At 39.6% G+C, this 24,742-nt stretch overlaps 1 protein-coding gene across 1 annotated transcript in view; it reads right to left on the bottom strand.

The window, feature by feature from the left end:
* STK39 (serine threonine kinase 39) overlaps positions 1–24,742 on the bottom strand; it is a 300,851-nt gene that overhangs the window by 265,365 nt on the left and 10,744 nt on the right. The window contains exons 2-4 of the mRNA XM_011960610.1: positions 2,057–2,146; positions 1,673–1,767; positions 795–875 (exon numbers count right to left, since the gene is read on the bottom strand). Coding sequence (XP_011816000.1) covers positions 795–875; positions 1,673–1,767; positions 2,057–2,146 — 266 coding nt within the window. The remainder of the gene's footprint in view (positions 1–794; positions 876–1,672; positions 1,768–2,056; positions 2,147–24,742) is intronic.

A 24,742-nucleotide genomic window follows, 5' to 3' on the forward strand; every position in this document is an offset into this window, starting at 1 on the left:
AGAAAGAAAGAAAGAAAGAAAGAAAGAAAGAAAGAAAGAAAGAAAGAAAGAAAGAAAGAAGAAAAGCTCATGTAATTAGAAAAATCTCAATTCTCACCCATGCTGCAAAAATGGCACACCAACTCTGCAGACATCAGTTGATAAAATGGGCAGATATATGTGCTTACTTCTTTTAAGGGTCATACTACCACTACTGTGAACATACTGGAAACTGACACTTTTCACAAGTATCACCTGCAATTTTAAAAATTAAAAGTGCAAACCCAAAGAATTGCAATGCAAATATCAAAAGTTCACCTCAAAGGTCATTTATCACCATTTTTTTCCCAGCCCTTCTTGAAATGCTGGCTTAGAGAATTGCTATGAAAGAAAATATGTTGTGGTTTCATTAAAATTTCTAGCTTAGAGATGTTGCAAACTTCATTATCAGTTCCTGGATCATACAAGCTACACACACATCAAGGCACCTACTCCCACTGGTTAAGGAAACTATCAAACTTTGTGGTTTCGTTTTGTTTTGAGATGGAGTCTTGCTCTGCTGTCCAGGCAAGAGTGCAGTGGCATCATCTCGGCTCACTGCAACCTCTGCCTCCAGGGTTCAAGGAATTCTCCTGCCTCAGCCTCCCTAGGAACTGGGACCACAGGCACCTGCCACCACACCTGGCTAATTTTTATATTTTAGTAGAGATATGGTTTTGCCAAGTCAGCCAGGCTGGTCTCAAACTCCTGAACTTAAATGATCCTCTCCCCTCAGCCTCCCTAACTGCTAAGATCACAGATATGAGCCACCACACCCAGCCGCAAACTTTGAATAACGGATAAAAAGTCTGAACTTGTGAAAATCTTTAATCTCCTCTTTGTTTTCAGCAGGAACACTAGAGAAAAGACAATCTACACAAAATAATATACAATTTAACTATAATTTCACTTGTCTTTCTCTGAAATAAAGCAAAAAAATGCTCATCAAAATTTCAGTGGTGAGTAGTCATTATATGGTTAAAAAGAGAAAGTACAATGTATTCGCCCATTTTCTCTATTTACCTAATCACAATGAACAAACTGAAAGTTCAGTTCCTCTAAATCCAACTTTAAAATCTTGCACCCTCAATATTCTAGGGCAAAAAAATTATTAACTAGCTATAAATCTAGAAAATAAAAATATTTTAACTTAGATTCACCCAAAAGGCAAAGAATGACTGTTATCTCTCCCACCCCATCTATCTCAAGAGTGTTACTAAATATGGGTGTATTGCCCAACTTCCCTGCTCCACACAAGTATAGATTGCAATTGGAGTGACTGTTCTTCATTTCAAACACATGAGTCAAGAGGAAGTAGTATTAATTATTTATTGGTCAGCACACATTCATCAGGTACTCACCACATATGTGCACCTGTTTATAAGGGTCATTTCTGTTCTAGAGTTTACCAGAGTTCACCAACCCTGTGAGGAGACAGGCCAGGAGTTCAGCCTTCTCAACCATGCTTTGTGCCTTCAACCTCCAAACCAGTGAGTTCTGGGTAATATTTGATGGTAGGAAGAATTCCTGCCTTAAAGATGGGACTTTATATCTGCATCTGCCTTCCAATTTATTCTTATATTTTAATTTTCCTTGGTTGTGAGTAGCAAACATATCATCTGCTTGATAAAGCATCATCAACACCCTGTCTTACATCTCTGAGGAGCTCATGAGAGAAATCTGTACCAGTGACTGTGCAAGAGTGGAAAATAACCTATCGATGTAGCTGTGTGCAAACACCTCCTCTTTCTGCAAAGGGCATTCATGTATAAATTTCTATGCCTGGTTCTGAAAGTAAAATTCTGACACAAACACTCACTGGTTCTCTTATCAACTAAGTCTATACCATAATCAGGGTGTGGGTAAGGTGCTGGGAACTCTTGGAGAGGTGGTAGCTAACTGCCCCACTCCATCACAGTTACTTTCAAAAATGACTGATTGATCATCACCCATTTTAGTTCCAGAGAAAGAATGAGACATCTCAGTTGGAACTAATATCCAAAAGGAACCTGAATGGCACCTTTAAAAAATATCTCACCCAGTCATCCAGAACCTTTGCTTCTCTCACTTTAGAAGAGGTGAAAGAAGAAAGCTTGAGTCGTAAATTGAAGACCTTCCTGTTACCTTCCTTTACAGAAACAAAAGCAGCTTGTCAGGTGAAGACTATCTGAATACCTTGTGCTTAGTAAACAGACCAGACGGAGATTCAATGGAGTGTTTGCATAAGGAAGCTACGGAAACTTACTGTTCTTGAGAGTGTTTCCTCCCCATCTCACCTGCAGGGAAAAGGCACCGATTTCCTCCCCCAACCTTAAGTACAGATCAACAAGCCCTCCTGAATGAAGTTGCCTGTTCTGACCCACCTCTCCACATTGCCTTGGCCAACCCTCCTGACCCTGTGCTCCTGGGAAAATTACTCAACCTCTCTGAGCCATCTGAGATGTGAGAAACTTCAGTTAAATGTCTGAAGAGGGTTCACTGGTATAACCTGGTAACTGTTTAGAGCATCATGCCTCAAAGAGCACTAAGCTGCAAAGAACTCATTCCACGCTCCATGACTAACCTTAGCCCAGGCATTCACAATTTGAAATGTGTTCATAGCATAGCCCTGTAAACTTCAGGTAAAGGTCACATTTCAGATCTTTTCTTTAAAACAGTAAATTATATAATAGTAAGTTACACGTGAAGACACTGCTTACAACATATCATATCATGACCAATACAGCCTAAGGGTCCTCCGATCATCCTCTCCCTCCTGGGTTCCTTGTAAATGTTCCCACTATTACTGGTTTGGTATATCTCTTTCTAGTCCTTTTTCCTAGCCATTTATACATATATCCTTGAAACCCCAAAAAAAAAAAGCATAAGAGTGTAGACTCCAGGACAGCCATTATGGAGGAGAATCTGCCTCTGCCAATATTTAGTCATATTAAATACATAAATACCCCATGATCCATTCATCCTGTTGCTGGAAGTGTCTCCCAGTGACTCGGCCCACAGATCCATGAGGGCATGTTCACAGATGTTCCCTGCAACACTGTGTTTCCCACTGTGGAAACTGGGAGTTGCAAGAAGAGATAAGGAAACCCATGGTGACAGCAAATGTCTAGATACACACAGCAAGGTAGATGCATGGATTAATCACAAGAATATAGCGCTGAATTTAAAAAGTGAGAAATACTAAGTGCTAGAGCACAAAACTATTTGTGTAGATTTTAAAATACACAAATCTCATCCGCCATAATAACCACATACCTCAAATGATTGCCATGAAATAGGGTAAAACATGAAAATAGTCCCTGTCGTGTGTTAAGCACTTAGTAAATATTCACTATTATTAGATAAAAATATGTTCACAGTATACTATAAACTTTCTATTACAAAACTTCATTTATCACAGCATCCTTTCTCCTCAAGTGCTTTCTTCCTATTAAAAAAAATACAGAGAACCAGCCTGGGCAAAGTGGCAAAATCCTGTCTCTATAACACACACAAAAATTAGCCGGTAATGGCGATGTGTGCCTGTAGTCCCAGCCACTCGGGAGGCTGAGGTGGGAGGATCACCTGAGCCCAGGTGGTGGAGGTTGCAGTGAGCCAAGATCACACCTCTGCACTCCAGCCTGGCCTGGGTGACAGAGCCAGACCCTATCTCAAAAAAAAAAAAAAAAAAAAAAAAGGATAAGACAAATTGGAACACCATGTGAAAAACCGCATAGAGCAGTTAACTTTGGGGGGAATGTTTATATGTTTTTAGCTTATTTTCCTTGCTTGCTCATATTTCTATAAAGAATATATATGACTTTAGAATTTTCTTTAATCCTTAATGTTCCTTTCAATATGGTTCATGACTAAAAATTAGACACATCCTAAAAATCCATCAATGGCTAAGCAGTTCAATTGTGGTATATACAAATAGTAGAATATTCTATAGCCACTTTTTGTCAACCTGACAAATAGTATAATGGTGTGTGGGAAAAGGCAGGCTCTGAAATCACCCGTGTGAAGACCTGAGGGGCCGGTGGACAACAGTGGTGGAGCAGCATGGACTCTAGAGCCAGTGTGCCCACCTCCACATCCTACCCTGCCATGCAATCCCAGGCAAGTCACTCGGTGTCCCTGAGCCTCAAGCCTCATCTGCAGAACAGGGTGATGACAGTGCCTGTCTCATGGGGTTGCTGTAAGCAAATGTGAAAGATGTCATAAATAACAATAACCGCAACAACAAAAACATAAGGTCCACTAAAAAGTGGGTACATTTTATCTACGCAAATTAGATCTCAATAAAGACTGATTTGACAATGCACGCATGCATGCGAAAGATCACATATTGCTTAATTCCATTTATATTCTGGATAGTATCTGGAAAGATCACATATTGTTTAATTCCATTTATATTCTGGATAGTATATACAGAATAGGTAAATCTTAGAAACAGGTGGCTGCCAGGGGTTGGGAGAAGGGAAAATACAGAGTAACTGTTTCATGGTATGGGGAATGGTGGAAATGTTTTGGAACTAGACATAGGTGGTGGCTAAACATCATTGTGAACGTATTAAATGCCACTGAACTGTCCATCTTAAAGGGATAATTTTATGTTATGTGGATTTCACCTCAGAAAAAGAAGCATGTAAAACAATAACATATTTTACAAGATACATACAAAGGATATACATAAATATTCAAAAGGTTGACTACAGGGGAAAGGAATGAGTAAGGGAATAAGGATAAAAGAAAGTCAAGAAATAATGTTACACAGGATAATTCTGAAAAAGGTCCTGCCCAGACCACTGAAAACTGTGTGCCGCTAACTGAGGTAAGATTTTCCTCTACACTGGAAATCCAAAAGACTGCATTGGTTTGCTGCCCCTTTTTGGCAGCCACTCTATTCTTCCTTTTGTCATTTGCTGTTTTTACCCAGTAGTATATATCTTGGAGCTCTCTTCATATTAGTACACACCATCTTTTACAGCTCCAGGGATGTACCATGATCCACATGTTTTCAACACAGTATTTGCACTGACCTTATATAATATGCCAATGAATGAAGGTTTCACAATGAAGGATCAAAAATGGCTTGCAACAGTGTGTGCCAAAGACAAAAGCCCTATTCTGAAATAAGTTAAAATTGCAGAGTTATTTTTTATGCATCCTTCATAGTCAGACTGCTCCCACAAACCACTGGCATTAACAAACGGCCAAGACTCCAATCATACCCTCCCCCCATTTCTACATCCTCCAAACTGAGGTTGATTTAATTTGATTTTACAGGGGAGAAAAAAAAAGTTAGCGGATAAGAGTTCATTGTATGGTTCTTTGCTCCAAGATGACCCTTCCATAAGCCCCGTGACCACCTGGCCTGGCTGTTTGGTATTAAGTTTAAAGGCCTGGAATTAGTTCAGAGAATACACACGGCGTTAGTAATAAATAAGTCCAGGAAGCTCACCTTGGACCTTCTGACTCCTCCAACTACCATGCTAAAAACTCTACTTTTGCTGGATCTGTTTCCCAAATCCCAAACATCAACATGTCACCTGCTCAAATAGAGTGTATCTAACAGAGTTCTCTGAGACTTTGTTTTCATCAAAATAAACTAAAAGGCTGCCCTTTTTAATAATTAGTCACGAATGTCAGTTGCCTCAAGGTGACACAGGAGAAACAAACCTGACATTTGTAAAGGAACAGCAGCTGGAAAGAATCAGAAAAGAGGAAAGGGGGAAAATGGAAACATTCCTGCCTGGGGTAGGTAAGGAATTGTATTTTAGAAAACCTAAAATAGCCTTTTACCAGAGGTGGGATAAAGGTCATCACCATGGACCATGGTACTGGGGTAGAGGACAAAGCCACCTCTGAAGTGCACCTCACCCTGCTCTCTAGTGACCAGCCAGAGAGTGGGGTCTGTGAAAGTGCCAAGGGTAATCTAGCATCTCTAAGGACTGGGCAGTTATGCAATACAATTATGTTTTTACACAGCATCCCTCCCACAGGGCATTCCAATAAGCTTGACAAAGGAAATCATTCATGTATTGGGTAAAAGCAATGTGAAGAGAAACCTCATACTGGTGGAAGAGAGACAGGAAACAGAATTCAGATATGGACAGGTCTCCCGGGCGCTTCCTCCTTAGGCCTGCGAATCCCAACCCAATATAAGGGGCAATGGGAGAAATGGGCAAGGTGACCTGACCAGAGGTACATGGAAGGTAAGGACTGAGTTAAATCAGAGGGAGACAGATGAAGGCTTCCTGTCTCCCAGAGAAGGTATGTCTTCACTCTTGGCAAAGACAGAATCATCTTCTGTCAATCGACTTGAGATCGGTTTGGGATTTTTTGTTTTGTTTGAGGCCAGCTATTTACTCTACTTGTTAAATAAGAAACACAAGTAGCAAAATATTTTCCTAATTTACGACTTAGCAGCCTAATTTATTTTGACAGAAAGAGAAGCATGCCTGCACACCAAGGCAAAAGTTGTGTTTGGCTGTTTTAAGATCTCCTTGGCATTTCTGCAAGAAATTCCTAGGTTTGGACAGTCCAGGAGAAGGGACTAAATGTCTTTTTTTAGTGACGTGAGTCATCTAATGAAGTGGCAAATCGCCATCCTCAGCTTGAGCAAACCTGACAGAAATCGAGTTTTTAGGCGGAGAAACGTTGTTATAAGCCACCTTCAAAAGAAGACATTATTCATGTGCTTTCAACTTTCTAAAGCCAAGGCTAATGCCACCGCCACACCTCTTAGGCACGGATGATCTCATGAACAGCAGCGGACTTTCATCTCCTGAGAGGTCTTGGTTACCGGCTCTGCGCCAGGCACTCCCCAGCTTGGTGACGACCTGCATACCTGCCCCTTTCCCATACCAGGAAGCTTTACCCAACCAACCTGCTAGGACCAAGGCTTTTTTAAAAGTCAGCCCAGGAGCCCAGAGAGGTGCTGATTGGAATATGGTCAGCTCTAGCCCTAGCTTCTCAGCAGAAGCAGACATGTTCTGTTGGGAAAAGACTTTGCTCAGACCTGTCAGGGTTGTATTTCCACAAGCCAGTATCTTACGGACACGAATAAACTAACAAAACCAAAATCAATGATTATGTGTTTCCCTGCAGCTCTACCTGTGTCTTCAAAAGCATCCCACTCTCCCATATTATTGAAGAACATTCCACAAAGGGTGCCTAGAAAGTAATGAGTCTGAATTCCTTAAGTCACACAGGGAACGTGTTCCATTACGGCTCCACCTGGTAGAATTTCCTATGGACCTTCATTATTGGAAGAAGAGATTCATATTCAGCATGAATTAGAAAACCCCAATTTCTATCAATCAGAAAAAGGCCAGTCTCTGGATGCAGGAAGGGGAATACTCTGTTTACTTATCATAACCTTTATTACCTTCCCATACCACAGAAATATAGATCTGGAAAAATCAAAGAATCATATAAACTGACATTTCAGAATATTTTTATTATGTGAGGATCACAGATTATCCTATCCTTGGTTCCACTTCCCACAAAGAAAAAATATATACAGTTGCCCCTCAGTATCCGTGCGGGATTGGTACCAAAATTCATGGATGCTCAAGAACCTTGTATGAAATGATGTAGTATTTGCATATGGCCTATGCATATCTTCATGTATACTTTAATCATGTCTAGAGTAATACCTAAGACAATGTAAATGCTATGTAAATAGTTGTTACACTATAACATTTAGGAAATAATGGCAAGAAAAAAAGTGTGTACATGTTCAGTACAGATGCAATCATCCATTTTTTTCCAAATATTTTCAATCTACAGTTAACTGAATCCACAAATTCCGAAGCCATGGACATGGAGGACTGACTATATATGTATTTAATAGTCAAAGCCAGCCCTAGAAACATAATGCCCTATGGAGGGAAGGAAGAAAAAAGCATAACTACTAATTCTAAGATCACGTCCATGTTATCACGATTTAGACAGAAATAGCCTCCTAGCAGTAAATCACTAAAAGTCTCTATTTTGAAAGTACTAAGATATGTAGGAATCATATAAACTTCTTTTAATACCATGTCACCATTAAGGAGGCAAGAAATGGAAATTACTGGCATGACTTTTGCTAACAGGAATTGTAATGGAGAAAGAATTTAAACAGAACTAAACCACATAAATTGGAAGAGTGTTCCCAGATAACCCTGTGCTCCAACAAAGCTTCTCTACTCTGAAACATTGGCACTGCAGCTGTCACTTGCCAAGGCCCATGGGACAGCAGAGGTAAATGTACAAATTAGACGAGTAAGTTGTAAAGAACCACAAAAGCTCAGAAAATTCCCCAAAAGAATATGTTAGGAAAGTTCACTTTCGCAGTGTTCAACATGTATCATCTTTTCCGCAGAGCTGACTGGACAAAGTTCTACCATCAAAAATAGTGACCATGGGGCACAGCACCATGCATACCAGAGTCAGGTCATAGGACAGCGGTACTTGCGTCAACTACTCTCCCACTTCTCCAACCCAAACGCTCAACCAAGGCAGGTTTGCTACAGCAAGGGCAAAGTCACCTAAAGAACATGCCTGTACTGAGAGAAACTCCTGTGATTTTGCTCTGAGTAAAAAGGCTCAGAGACAAAATTGAAACAGTGTCACATCTTTCCAAAAGTAATTCCAGCCATAAAGACCAAAGAGAAGAACACAGAATACACTCCTCCCCCACTCCCCAAAAAATCAAGTGTAAGAAATAAAAGCAGATTCCAAAAGGTCTAGACTCTGAAAAAGGCATGGGGAAGCCTGAATTAAACACAGAGAAAGCTATTAGGAGAGTCAAAAGATTGACAGAAGTTCATGCAGCCATTCAACAAATTAACAACCAGCTCCTAAGAAGTGGTATGAATCGTGTTAAATCTTACTCATGACATAAAACTCAGGACAGGAATGCTTCTTATTCTTCAGGAACTTAAAAAGCTACCACAGGAAACAAGCTATAATTATGCCCAAGCTGCTGCATTACACAGCTACAGGTGATTTTCCCTAAGAATCATACGAATCAAGAATTTGCGGTGGGCACTTAGGTTGAACCTTGAAAGATTCACATAATTTGTACATTAAGGAAGAAAAAGTGAGACAATAGCACTCTAAAAAGTAGGCAGGGGGCCGGGCACGGTAGCTCACACCTATAATCTCAGCACTTTGGGAGGCCAAGGCAGGTGGATCACAAGGTCAGGAGTTCAAGACCAGCCTGGCCAGCATGTGAAACCCCATCTCTACTAAAAATACAAAAATTAGCCAGGTGTGGTGGTGGGCACCTGTAATCCCAGCTACTCAGGAGGCTGAGGCAGGAGAATCGCCTGAACTCAGGAGGTGGAGGTTACAGTGAGCCAAGATCACGCCACTGCACTCCAGCCTGGGCGCCAGAGTGAGACTCTGTTTCAAAAAAAAAAAAAAAAATCTTCAGATATTTTCGGTGTGTTCAGATACTTTCCACATACACTTAACTCTCAATTTGTTGCTCAAAAGCCTAGCAGAATACAGATAAGTCAGGTACTATGGGGACTTCCTACCCTGGACAGAAGAGGTCTCTATCTCTGTCTACTTCCTCAGGGAAAGGAAGGCTTTTCTGTGACTTCTTTTACTTCCTTCCCTTCTACTAAATCACAGAGAGTTGTGTGTAGGTCTTCTCTATCCCTCTATTGTCCAAACCCAATGCCAGTCAGACAGATGCCCCTAGCTAAAGAAAGAGAAAACGTATCTAACCCATTCCTGACCTTCTCTCCAAGTGGTCTGGGGCAAACAAGCACTCCTCTCAATGCAACAAAACTCTGGTCTCACAACTGCTCTCCTACCAATCTCAGTGTTGCCTAATGGTCCAGGTTTAGGAACTTAAAAAGCAAATCAACATTTAAAAAGATGAGACTGTGTTCACAACTTCATAGATGCCTTCCAGGCCCTCACAAGTTACCTCCATATTAAAAAGGAGACATCAAGCTTCTTTCACCTACTTTTCTTGCTTTCATCTATTTTTTTTTTTTTTTTTGCAAATTTTGATTTACAAGTTTACTTTAAACTTTATCATCCAAGCATTATTTGCTCATCTTACTATAGAAGGCATCTTGAAACATAATGGCAAGCTATGAGGTATTGTACAATGAAAGAGATGAAGAGCCTTCCTTTGCTTGAGTATTTGAATAATGATGATAATCAAAGTTGTTCTTTGTTAATAAATTTTAATGTGAATAATATATACATTTATAAATAGAGACAAGGGTCTCACTATGCTGCCTAGGCTGGTCTCAAATGGCTGACCTCAAGCGATTCTCCTGCCTCAGCCTCCAAAGTGCTGAGATCACCAGCATGTGCCAATAATGAAAGGAAACTAAACAACTCAGTTAGCAACAGCAACAAATGCCCACCAAAGCTGAGAACTTCTCTGCTAAGAAGCAACACACATATACTGAACATGCTGTTGGTTTCTCTAGTGAGAGATCTCCCGGGGCAAAGAGAAAACCACTCTAAGCAGCACAGCGTAATGGTTAAGAGGGGACTTAGAGACTCTGGAGAGAGAGGAACTCAGTTTGACCCTAGCAAATATTTTAAATCTTCAGCTTCATTTTCTTCACTGGCTTGATATCAGTATTAAATGAAATGTGCATGTAAAAAGTACTTGGCAGAGCAGCGATTAATACAGCACTGATAGGTGGAAGAGATGACTAACAACATGGATACAGCTCTCTTCTCCCAAAGAGACATGTATAGTCAACTCCAAAAGAGATGTCAAAATCAAAGGCAAGTCATTTCAATTGCATCAAGAAAAATATTCCATAAAATCAAAGGCAATATTTCCAGGGAAATTTTGGTTCCTAACAGTTCTCCATTAAATGCTTGCTTAGTTTCCTCTGGATGAAATAAAAAACTCTTTGTCAAAGAAAATATAATTGAACATGTGTCCAAATGAGGAGATTAAGATTATACACACTGCCCTCACTTTCAGTTAAATACCACCTTCAATTAAATCTTGATGGCATTGCAGGGATCATTTTTTTAAGGTGAGTCACTTCATTTAGTATTTTTCCAGTAAAAGGTAGAAATCTTTGGCTTCAAATGCTGATCTAGGAGACAGAGTCAGAAATAATGGTGATTCCTTTTGTTTCCTGGGTCAGCCTCTTTTGCATTGCAGTAATTCATTTACTTGGTAAGTCATACTGAACCGCTGGTGATTTCAGAACAGGAAGGCAAGTGAACACATGAGCAGGATGAGGGGAAGTAAAAAATTCCACTATAACCAGGATACCTTTGTTCAAAGGCACAATTCGATTAAATTCACATCCTGTGGTCATTTGTTGAGTTCTTAGAACAATGGTAAATTTAGTTACTGGGTACAACAAAAAAACCATTGTTTCTTTTCGTTATTTCTCTTCCTTGTTGAAAGTTTAAACATTGTCTCAGAGTCCAGAGTTTACATACAAGCTAGAACATGATGTTAATACATGCATATCAAAAAACAAATACACACACACTTACATGTGCATTCAGTTAGTGTTAGCATTTAACCCATGTTTGTATAGGCAGCACTAAACTTCAAAAACTTTTTATGAACAAAACTGTGAAGTTTCAGGAAAACATTAGCCCTGTCTCTCACTACTAGTCTATCCTGGAACAAGACAACTAGTCTGCAAGACAGAGTGGATGGCTGGAATTTCCAAGTTGGAAGTGAAATCCCTTCTTTTAGGATCAACAGTACAACTATATAACATGCTATTGATGAAAGACAGAAGGACTTCGGAGATGGAACGATTAGTTACACATCTCCACCAGAGGACTGCCTCACAGGGCATACTCATTTCCCTGTCTGTTTCTCTCCTGCAGACTTCCCAAGTTCCTCAAGGTGAGACCACAAAGGGCGCCTCTTCTTTGGATCACCAAGATGTAGCAATGCTGGCACTCACCGGAGCCCAAGAAAGACCAAATAAAGAGATAGAGGATAATTAACCCATCGTCTAGTCAAGAAAAAGCAGGGAGATTCAAATTCTGACCTTCCGCCAGCTCACAGTTGCTCAGGTCTTTCTAAAGAAAAGGCTCTCCACTCTTTCGACCCTGTTTCACGATTTAACAAGTATGGATCCACTTTCTCTAACATGGAAGGAAGAACTTTCCTAACCCACACAGCGCCTTGCACTACCAGCCAGGAGATGACAGGCATGTTTACAGAGTAGTGTATTTGCATCTTTTTTCCTTCTTTTAAATGTCTAACAGTCTGCTGTTTTGGCTGAATATTCTAGTCTGGTTTCAATGGTGGGAAGCACATGAGCGAAACCCTACAGTGTTTTCACTTGGTGTAGGAATCTCTCTCCCCACTATAATGAACTGTGAGTCCACTGCCAGAATGCTTCTGTGCTCTTTTCAGCTGTCAGCACTTTAGCATTAATGCTAATAACTTTTCTAAACCTCCCAATGTCCCCATCATTGCTCTGGAGAGACGACAGGCCATGAGGATTGCTGCTTTATGCAACTTATTTTATCAATTGCATTTGTAGGCACTTTGTGTGATAGAAGAAAGAATGAGAGGAGTAGCAGAGGGTATTTTTAGAAGATACCTCACCTCCTCATATCTTCTGAGCCTTTTTACCAATGTAGTAGCATTAATTATTTTGAAGACACATAAAAAGTGGTTTGGAATGTAAGCATTTCCGTTCATGATTTCCCTGTATGTGAAATGTTTAAGTGCTTAAGCTACCATAAGATTAATCCTTTTTTAACACCACAAAACCAGTTAGAGGATAAATATGTAAAAAGTAATCATTAAAATATAAGGTTTGAAAAGAGAACTTTTATCTATCTTAATTATCCTATAGGAGGTGCTTAATTAATGTTTATTGAATGACAGTGAATTCTCTAGTCAGTGAATTCTCAATTAGGCATACCAATGGAAGGGTACACTGGTGTGGAAAATATAAATAACTAGAGCCTTCACACACCGAGTACTTTCCACGTAAAACAGGGACAATAACACCTGTCCACTGGGTTGTTGTATGGACTACATGAGCCAACTGTGAAATGCATTTAGCCCAGGAGCTGACAAGTAATAACAACTCCTCAGTGCTAACCGCTATTATCATAATCATCATTGTCATTTACTATGTATTACACATTCATGATCTTTAATCCTGAAAACAACTCTGCAAGGCCAATATAATGATCCAGATTTGGTCCTGAAACACCACAAAGCACAATGAGGCCAAGTAACTGACTCTCAGTCACAAATCTAGCAAATGATGCCACTGGGTTCTGAACCAGGGTCTGACTGGAGTTTCCTCCAATTGCCAGGTGAAGCTACTTTAAAAATAGGGATCTTTCTTCTAGAAATTCACTTCTTTGCCAGATGTGGTGGCTCACGCCTGTAATCTCAACGCTTTGGGAGGCCGAGGGAGGCGGATCACTTGAGGTCGGGAGTTCAAGACCAGCCTGGCCAACATGGTGAAACCCCGTCTCTACTAAAGATAGTAAAAAATTAGCCAAGTGTGGTGGTGTGTGCCTGTAATCCCAGCTAATCAGGAGGCTGAGGCAGGAGAATCACTTGAACCCAGGAGGCAGAAGTTGCAGTGAGCCGAGATTGCACCACTGCACTCCAGCCTGGGTGACAGAGTGAGACTCTGTCACAAAAAAAAAGAAAAAAGAGAAAAGAAATTCACTTCTTGTCCTGAAGTTTGAGAATTGTAAACCTAGGTCAGACAGCAAAAGCAGAGGAGGCAAAGAGGACCATAGAAAGGGTGAGGTCTTTGCCAACAGCCACGACTAGGTTCAGATCCAGCTGTGTGACCTTCAACAGACTGTGATCATCCAAGTCTCTGCCTCCTGATTTGTAAAACTGAGATAATCACACCAGCCCCTCGCAGGAATGATGAAAGGATCATGCATAAAGTATGCTAAGTAACTGGTCCAGTCCTTGACACACAGCAGGTGCTCTGTAAGTGTTTGTATCAGAATTATCTGGTCGACCTGAATTGCTTTTAAAAGTCATCATGGTACGGAGGAAAAAATCCCTCCCAGAATTTTGACTTTGAATATTTTTTCTAAAGCTTACTCTATCTCAAAATGTGAAGTAAAATTCTCCCCCGACTCAAATAACTTCTATTACACATAATTTTTCTTTTGTCATGTATTACTTTACACACATAAACACAGAAAAATATATTTTGCCTCTGTAAACACAAAGAAAAAAATTACATATAATCATATGTTCTATATAGAATCATATTCACATAAACTTTGGCACTCCCCTTATAAGGGGAGAAAGAAAAGAGTATGATGAAAATTAAACCAAAATATAAAAGAATAGGAAATTATTTTAAAAAATCGCTCTCTTGGAGCACTGTTATGCTACAAGATAACTGACGAAGAGGCTCTATATATACATATGTACTGATAATGATGCTGATAATAATGCTGATAAAGACCCATCAGCTTTTAAAAAAAAAAAAAGGATAAACAAGGGGACACAGTCAAAGGGAATATGGTTCAACTGTTTATTTAAATCTGGTAATCAGATAAACTGTCAAATGTATAATAAAATAACAGTAGGAAAATTCACTTCATTATTGCATTAAATGAAAACCAAAAGAAAGTGCATTTACAAACGCACACTAAGCCAGGCTTTAGGTGATTTTCAACTCTCCACCAAAGCAATCAAATAGAGATTAACATGCCTGTCAGCTGAAACCAGGCTGTCACAATGAAAGCCTTAAATTACACAAGTCCTTACCAAAAAGGATTTAAAAGATTTTTCTCCTAAATAATAAGGAGCACTCCATAGTTTTTAATAAAATAATAATGTTTAATTTTGCTTATGTGCTAAAAAGGCATTTTTAAGGAGATTAAAATGCAGATTCGAGACCACCAGAAGAAACTTGCCAACATGAAATCAGACCATTCGGTCATCTCTTCCGAGTATGTTGTTCATTTGTCTTTTACCCAGCAACAATTCCTGCAAAATGATAATCAAAACAGCCTTTTGGTAAACAGGAGCTTAAACACTGCCTCTCAAATCAGATTGCATTTCAAGTGATCTGAAACCAAACTAAGAAAGCACTTTGTGAACATTGTTCTCATTTTAAAAAGTTACAGGGAAACTGCCCTTTGAGGTTCTCAGGGACACAGACACCAAAGTTTAGGACTCAGCAGTTCATGATCACTGACACATCCAACCCTCTAGCCATCATTTTGAAAGTGAAGCAGAATGGGGTTCAGGAGGAAGAGAACAGGGGAAAAAGAGATACTTAATAGTGACTCTCAAGAGGAAAACAAAGCAACCGTGAGAAATATTCCAAGGATATTAACAAACTTTCATCTCTGAAACACTGGATCACCAAATACATCATAAAATTTGGGAGGATCAGATTCTCTTCTCCATATCCATGGAGAAGATACTGCTGATAAAACTATTGACATAGGAAAATTAGTTCCTCAAAGAGTATCAGGTTCCAAGTATATTTTTCAGAATTTTTTCACCATTACATAAACAGGATGAGCTACTTCACAGTACTCAAAATCTCGCAGAAAAGGCATGACCAGACCATATCTCAGGATTCAGGTATCATTATTTCAGAGTTTAAGACAATTTACAACTGAAACTGGGCATAAGATTTCCCGATTTACAATCCATAAGGAAAAAGGGAGGTTCTTCCTAGGGAAGAAAGTTATTTATTGACTCAAAATAATAAACTGCTCTTTAAACACATTGTAAGTATATATTTTAACAAAGAAAGTACATTAGATCAGGATTACATTTTGCTGATTGGGGTGATATGTTGTCTCTGTCTCTTTCTTTCCTTTTAAAGCCAAGTGTCATCTTAGGTGACCAGTTACTTACCTAAGAGTAACATTACATAAAACACTCACTAGTGGTACCTGCCCCACACTTGTGATTCCTTCCCAGGCAGGAACTTCCGAGGCTACACCCTTATCCAAAGAGGGTGTCTGAGTTTAGGGCAGTCAGGAGTTCTATAAAGGGACTTGCTAAAAACTAGATTCTCGATCTTTGGGGTTAAGATTGGGAAATAAAGACAGAACCCAGCAATTAGCAGCCACAGTTGTGGCTAACAGGAAAAAAAGAGAGAAGGAGCTATGAATGAGCCAAAATTCTGACTAAGTAGAAACGACATGACAGAGAAGAAAACCATGACAAAAGAAAAAAAAAAAAAAAACATGCACAGAGAGTAGATATGAAAGCCAAGTAAAAACAGCCAGAGAAGCAGGTGGGCATGAACAAAGCAAACACACGCTGACTGGCTGGTTACACTAAGGTTAGAGGATCCAGAATAGTGAGGACCCAAAATTTCCCACTGCTGAGGCCTTATCCACTTCCCAGTCCATACGTACACATTTCACTGCAATTCCCAAGACCGAGATCCTCAACTTTTCCAGGGATGCCAGAAAACCCAGGATTAGGGATGAGATTCCTGTCCCCCATTCCCACATCTATCTTTATAAAGAATGCCCCATTATTTGGGTTCTTTTAGTGAGTCCCTGTTCCTCATAACCTAAAGGGTAGATTAACCAATTTTGTTATATTCTATAATCCAGACTTCTCACCAATTCAAAAAAATTTTCCATAAATTTGCTCATATGAATAAACTTCATCACACTTCATTTTTTAGACCATAAGTGATGCAACTTTTGTTCCCTAAACTGAGGCGATAATTTTTTTCTTTTCCAATCCACAATTATCCAACCATCCCACCCCACCCACCATTTTCTCCTAACCTTAGATATTTTAGGTCCGGGTCAAATCGGGAATAAGGCAAGATGCCTTCTCACTCTAACTCCCTCTTACCTTTAAGGTCAGTAATGGGAGCAACTAAGCTAGCATTTAATTAGTACAACTGGAAGAAATTTTCACAGTATCTATCAAAAGTATAAATGCAATACCACTGGCCCTAGCCATCTGAAATTCTGGACATCTATCCCACAGAAATAATAAAAACTTGGAAATAATAAGTTCATCAAGAAAGGAATTAGTGAAGTAAATTAAGCTGCACTCATACAACAGAAATGGATCCAGAATAGGTATTTTTAAAGGAGGTGGATCTCTGAGAAACGGCCTGGAATGACAGCTGTGAATATTTATAATGTGTATACTTTACTAAAAATATTTACAGAAAATATACAGAAGTAAAATACCCAAGTAATACATATATTACTTTGAAGAAGTAAAATTTACAGATTGCAGAACATTATGTATAGTTTCCACATTACACATAAAATTATTACATTTTGGAAAAATCTTTATATAGATGTATACATAGAAAAACATCTGCAAGGATACACACTGAACTGGCTATACAGCCCATCTCTGGGCAATGAAAGTTGGGAGCTATTTTCATCTACTTGATTCACAAACATTATACATTTGTAACTTTAAAAACTTTATAAAGACTAGTCATGCCAAAAGCTATTTTGTCCTTTTGTTCTAAATACTATAAAATCATTAAAATTTAGAAGACCACAAAATTCAACATTCATATCATCAAATTAAATTCCTATTCATTTCTCCCACATCTGTATGAAATCATTTAGCTAGTTCTACAAAAAGATACCACATATTTAATTCATCTAGAAAATCCTCACACTGCCAGCTCTAGGTTTGATACGAAGTCACTATGAAATCCAAAAGTCACTACTCTGTTCAAACATATCCACAAACAGTAAGAAAGTTACTGACTCTTAACTTCTCTGTGCCAGAACTTTTTGTAAAACAATTTTTTTTGAGATGGTATAACAGTACATCTCCCTTCCTTCTATTATTTCTAAACTAAAACAAAAACAAAAAACAAAAAAACTAAAACAGTCTGCTCTGTCACCCAGACTGGAGTGCAGTGGCGTGATCTTGGCTCACTGCAAGCTCTGCCTCCCGGGTTCACGCCATTCTCCTGCCTCAGCCTCCTGAGTAGCTGTGACCACAGGCGCCCGCCACCATGCCTGGCTAATTTTTTATATTTTTAGTAGAGATGGGGTTTCACCGTGTTAGCCAGGATGGTCTCGATCTCCTGACCTCATGATCCACCCGCCTCAGCCTCCCAAACTGCTGGGATTACAGGCGTGAGCCACCACGCCTGGCCAAAACAATTTTTCTACCAATCGACAAAGTGCCAAATATCAGAAAAAGGTGATCCAATAGTATCTGGAAGACAAAAGGCAAAGTATGATACTCCTAAAAAATCTAAATTGTAACACGGACATTAAGAGTAGATTGTATTAGATATATTCTGTGATTCTGAAAACATTTAAGTATGAGAAAAAACACACTTACGTACTTTGCAGTAATCATAAGGCATGCTTGCCTATCAGTGTATGCCAAAATCTCAAGAAACAAAATCACTTTTGCCAAGCAAGTATTAATCTAAGACTAGTTTATTTTACTTGCTCTGACAAATTAAATGTGAAAGTACTGGGAATACAAAAAAAGTAGACATTTCCAAAAATATCAATTTATGCTTTTTTTTTAAAGTCCTATGCCAAGTAAGTATATACTCCTACATCAAAATTCAAACAGTATCTAGCCTTGGGTGATGAGGTTACTTTTCCTGCTTTCCACTCGTCAGTGTTATATAAATTTTCTACAATGACCATATATTATTGTTTGTATAATATTTGAGAAGTTTAAAATAGGACCAGGCTCAGCGGCTCACACCTGTAATCCCAGCACTTTGGGAGGCTGAGGTGGGTAGATCACCTGAGGTCAGGGGTTTGAGACCAGCCTGACCGACATGGTGAAACCCCATCTCTGTTAAAAATACAAAATTAGCCTAGTGTGGTGACACATGCCTATAATCTCAGCTACTTGGGAGGCTGAGGCAGGAGAATTGCTTGAACCAGGAGGCAGAAGTTGCAGTGAGCCAAGATTGTGCCATTGCACTCCAGCCTGGACAAGAGTGAAACTCCATCTCAAATAAATAAATAAATTAATTTAATTTAATTAAATAAGCTTGGAATTTTTAATAACCTCAGAGATCCAGATAACATCTTTTACTCAGTGCTTCTTCCTTACATGAGAAAGGAACCCAGGTCAGCCACGGGAAGGACGCTCTACAATTCTAATCCCACGTCCAGACCTGTCTTCCAATGTAATAAACAGGTCACTTAGCCTTTAAATCTCTAACTTTATAAAGATAACACTTAGCCCTCTTCCCACATCTAAAAGCACGTAACATTTGATGATAAGCGCTTTTACCAGAAAGACTTTACAACTTAATCAAAGGTAAAATAGGCCAGGCGCGGTAGCTCACGCCTACAAACCAACACTTTGGGAGGCCGAGGTGGGTGGATCATGAGGTCAGGAGTTTGAGACCAGCCTGGCCAAGACACCAGCCTGGCCAATATGGTGAAACCCCGCGTCTACTAAAAATACAAAAATTAGCCAGGCGTAGCGGCAGGCGCCTTATAATCCCAGCTACTCCAGAGGCTGAGGCAGGAGAATTGCTTGAACCCAGGAGGTGGAGGTTGCAGTGAGCTGAGATCGCACCACTGCATTCCAGCTTGGGTGACAGAGCAAGACTCCAACTCAAAAAAAAAAAAATTAAAAAATAAACAGTAAACAATACATCTCCCTTCCATTATTTCTAAACTAAAAAAAAAAAAAAAAAAAAAAAAAAAAAAAAACAAGAACTAAAAAAAATGAAGAGGGGCAAACTCTGTAATTCCATCAATAACTGTTACTAAGCTTCTAATATTTCTATCCTAATAGGCTAGCAATTCTTTTTGAAAAACTGTGAAACATGGAATAAAATACTGCTGGACTGACTTCAAAGTAAAGAAACTTCCTTAATTATCTAAGCAACAATCTACCTTTAAATTGAGTGATGCACAGACAATGTGTTATTTTTCCGGCTGTGACAAATGTAGCTCATGACTTGTAGGTGGCAGGAGAAACAAATACATATGCATGCAAACAATCTATATTTTTCATGTGGTGTTGAGTTTTAAGAAACTCAGTCTGGAATAAAACACCTCAAGGCTAAAAAAGGATCAGCATTACACACACACACACACACCCTCCCTCACCCTTCAAATATCACATTGGAATCAACATTTTTAGATTGTTTAGCAAGCGATACACTCCTGAAGTCACTTCTATAGCAAAAATCACACTGATGCTTACTTCATACAGCAATGAAACCTATAGTCTATGAAACCTATAATCGATGGCACTGTAACAATGAGAGTATAGTCAAGGTTGTTGGGTAACAATTTCCCCTAACACATGTGAAAAACAAAAGTTAGATGAATGACAAACATTGTATATTCATCTTCCTTGTGCTAAATTAAACTGCTGTGGCAAGGAATCTGCAAAACGGCAATAAGAATTCCTCCCATCCTTGTATACATATCCTTCTGCCATGTGATTTTACCACTCCTCCCAAAAAGTAGAAAAATCTATTTCCTTTCCCTTTGAAGTTGAGCTGGCCTTGTGATGTGCTTTAACCCACAGAATGTGGCAGAGTGACATTGTGTGACTTTCCAAGACTAGGCCTCAAGAGTCCTGCAGCTTCCACTCTCACTATCTTAAAACACTGCTGCACCCAAGAAACAAAGTACAGGCAAGTTTCTTTCAGGATGAGGAATCAGTGAAAAGTGAGGGCCAGCCAACAGCCACCACCAACCACCCCACACGCAAGTGAGACCATCTGAAAACAGAGCCCCAGCCAAGCTGGCCATGGGTCAAAAATGTTGATTCCAATGTGATATTTGAAGGGTGAGGGAGGGTGTGTGTGTGTGTAATGCTGACCCCAAACTGAAGAATTGCCCAGCCCAGCCAAACCCAAATTGCTAACTTGTATTATAAGCAAGTCAAATGGTCCTCACTTTAAGCCACTAAGTTTTGGGGTGGTTCGTTATACAGCTATAGATAGCTGATACAGTGAATGTCAGAATCCATGATGAGAGAACCGAGCCTTTCAGTCTGTCAGAGGCACCCTTGATGGCAAAACTTCAAAAGAGGCACCTACCTCAACAAGAGGCTGCTACTGAATCATCCTTGGAAAAATTACACTCTCCCTACCAATCTCCTTGCCTTGACCCCTTGTCAAGTCCTGCAAATTGTAAACTTGGAAATGCCCCCCAAGTTCTTATTCTCCCCCTTTCTCAGACCTGCTCAGGTCTGAGGTCTCTTGTGGCTGTGTACTAGTCTTTGCCTCAGAATGAGTCCATCCATTTTCTCCCTGGCTTCGCAGACCTGACTGTAGAATCCCATCCACCACCCTACCAAACTCCTCTCAGCCACCATCAGCTTTTACTTTTGCAATCCCTACCTCTGTGCCAACGGCTCACTGTAACCTCCAACCAAGTCCTAGTCTTATCACTTCTATGAAATAGTGATCCAGAATTGATTACAAATAATAGTAAACAAAACTTACAGTAAACAACAGCACTGTCATGCTAAAGAGTCATTCTGTAAGGTTACATACTTATTCCAATACAAATACCACTGCTTAAAACATTTTTGGAAGTATTTTAAAAGCAAATTAATGTCACCTTAGAAAATTAGTCTCATTTCTTCACAGGAGGACTGATAGAAATGGCTAATTTTGTTGTTGTTGTTTACCAGAAAATAAACACTACCTTTATCAAAATAATAACAACAGAAAGGATTTCCAATTTCTCAGAAGGAAAATAACATGACACCAGCACAAGTGTTAAAAGAGTAAACGGCTACATTTCTTATTCTGATAGCTTCCCACCACACACCGAAGGTTCCTCAAGGACAGCTGCCACCAGAGCTGCTGCAAGAACATACTTGTCACTGGGCGTAGCTTCACAGTCAACTCCTCAAGCAAAGACTAAAATATTATTTCTTTTTAGAATATCTTGGTTGAGGGAGAACATATCAATATGGAGAACAGATCTTTGCTCCTCGAATTCAAGAAAAACCATTAACTAATCTATCAATTTTTCTCTGATACAGTGTGCCAGAGTGCTCTGTGAAGAATCCTTTTCCATCCCTACCACGTGTCTAGGTGAAGGGAGAGGAGGGGGTGGCAAAGCGCCAGTACACTAGCAGACACTCCTGGTGATGCTCCAGGCTCTGCTCCCTTTCTGCTGGTAGTAGTAGGCATCTTTTCTGGTAACTGCAGCAGCTTGATGTGGGGGGGAAGAAGGGGCCACCCACCAATCACCTCTTCCTGAAGCCATATTTTTTGCGTTCATTGAATAGATCTTAGAGCTCCTCAAGTTGACAATCTTTGGGCAGCCATCTCTGTCCTTCTCCTGGATGGTGCACTCCTTACAATAATAGGCACCAGAGACTCCAAGACCTCCACGGATCACACGGTGCCCCTGGTAAGACCCATAATTACACTCATCACATCACCAGAGTGCAGGGACACACACAGGAGTCACAAATCACACACTCGCCATCACATTTTTCATCCAGTCTTCCGATGGCAACATCAGCCTGCTTGTGGCAAAAGATCTAAGTTTTCATTTAAAAAAAAATGTAGCTATAAAGTAAAAATGGACACCCTCCCACACATCCCCCTGAAGGAAAGAACACTTTCTGTATATAACAATTCTGATATGATTAATTTAAGGTCAGTCATACCTCATAACGACCATCTTTCCTATTTTTGTCACTCCCTTTCTTCCAGGTAGCTCCAAAAGACAAGGAAATATTTAGTTTTAAACAACTACATATGGCTAAAAATAATTTCATTTTTTAATATGAGAGATGAACAAAATGAGCATCCAACTGTAAGTTTTACCTGTCCTAGTCACTGGAACTTCAACTATCCCCCTTTTCCATAAAGACTGTTCAAGCAAAAATGTAAGTTACAAAGCTGCCTATATTATCTATTTCCAACGGGCTTTAAAGAACAGGACATGAAGGCCAGGTGCAGTGGCTCACGCCTGTAATCCCAGCACTTTGGGAGGCTGAGGTGGGCAAATCACGAGGTCAAGAGTTTCAGACCAGCCTGTCCAACATGGTGAAACCCTGTCTCTACTAAAAATACAAAAAAAATTAGCTGGACGTAGTGGCAGGTGCCTGTAATCCCAGCTACTCGGGAGGTTAAGGCAGGAGAATCGCTTGAAGCCGGGAAGCGGAGGTTGCAGTGAGCAGAGATCGTGCCACTGCACTCCAGCCCAGGCAACAGAGTAAGACTCCATCTCAAAAAAAAAAAAAAGAAAACAAGAAAAAAGAACAGGACATGAAATTATAGCCTTCAGAAAGTCTTGCAGCATTTATGAAGACAATCAGAAAAATGGCCACAGATGAACTGTGAGGCTCAGCATCTCTTGGCCCTAGAGATCAGAGAGCGACACTTTTTAAACAACTGGTGGGTATTTACTTTACTAAAGATAAACACTCCAGCCCCGATCTTGACTTATGCCAAAAATATTACTATTCTTAAGTTCATCCTAATGATCACAATTTGAAACTACACAGAAACACTTTCCCTAGTACTATTTCAGCCACCCCCGACTACCCAGGAAAGGTGCCATATTAAAAATGTTTCCACAACAACTCGTGTTTAAGGTCAGGCACTGGGTTTAAGACTTCAGAAACTTGAAAGGGCATATACAAGGAAAAATTTTAAAGGGATTACATAGTAAAACATTCTCTGCTACAGCTCCAGTCACTCAAGGGACACTAAATGTGAGAAAGCACACACTGTTCCTTAACTGCCCAAAATTAAACCCACTTAATTCCCCTATACAGATTTTTTTCCCACCCCTCAGTCATTAATTCCTTCTCCCAAAAGAGCAGGTACTCTACCCAAACAGTGCTTGCTGAGTTTGAATTTCTATTAAGGTACTGGCTTAAATGATGTTTTACTTGCTTTGTAACTTAGGATAAACTATTAATCCTTGAATCACTCAAATACCAAAATGTTTCTAACTCAAAGGAAAAGAAGGGACTACGATTCAAATTCACTGTTTAAGTGACTAAAATTAATTTTGGTATTATTTTTCCAAATTAGGGTTAATTTCAGAACTTCTCTGTAATTTCATTTTTTAAACCTATATAATCAGTCCCTTCTTCATAAGACAAACCGAAGTGATTCTGACTACGATATCCAACCCAAAGACTCTAAAATGATCTTTTTAAAGAAATGCCACATTTTGGTATTTCTGAAACTATTGGGTTTCATTTGGACAGAATCTGTGTTTAGTCATCACAAGCACATTTCCAAAATGAGGTAAGTCAGTAAAATAAAAACTTATACTTCAAAACTATCCTCCTCAGTCAACAGGGGTATCTGTTTCACCACACACAAGAATACTCTTCCTCTGAAAAGATGAACTGACTAGCTTGCAATAGGCAGAGTGAAAACAAAAGATTTTTAAAAAATCAGGTGATGCCTGTCTCCTTTTTGCACTAAGTCAGTGGCAATACCTTTGCGTGTTATAAAAAAGTGGCCTCATACGACTTACAGCCATTATAGTAGTATTTGGCCAGTCTTTGAATACTTCCAAGAAATTACCATTCAGCACCATCCCATACAACTTTCTGTGAGGAGAGAAACAGTCTGTATCTGCACTATCCAATAAGGCAGTTGCAGCCACAGTTCATTAGTGAGCACTTGAAATGTGGCTAGCGCAACCAAAGGACTATATCCTATTTCTTTAATTTTACTTAATTAATTTAAATGTAAATAGCCACATGTGGTTAGTGGCTACCAAGGTGGACAGTGTGGTGCTAGCCCCTTTCTTCTGGGAACACTGCTGCTGCTCTGTTATAAAATACCAGCCCCACCTAAGGGACCACCTCCCTCCAACTAAT

The sequence above is a fragment of the Colobus angolensis genome, unplaced genomic scaffold, assembly GCF_000951035.1.
Source record: "Colobus angolensis palliatus isolate OR3802 unplaced genomic scaffold, Cang.pa_1.0 Scaffold517, whole genome shotgun sequence".
Classification (NCBI taxonomy): domain Eukaryota; kingdom Metazoa; phylum Chordata; class Mammalia; order Primates; family Cercopithecidae; genus Colobus; species Colobus angolensis.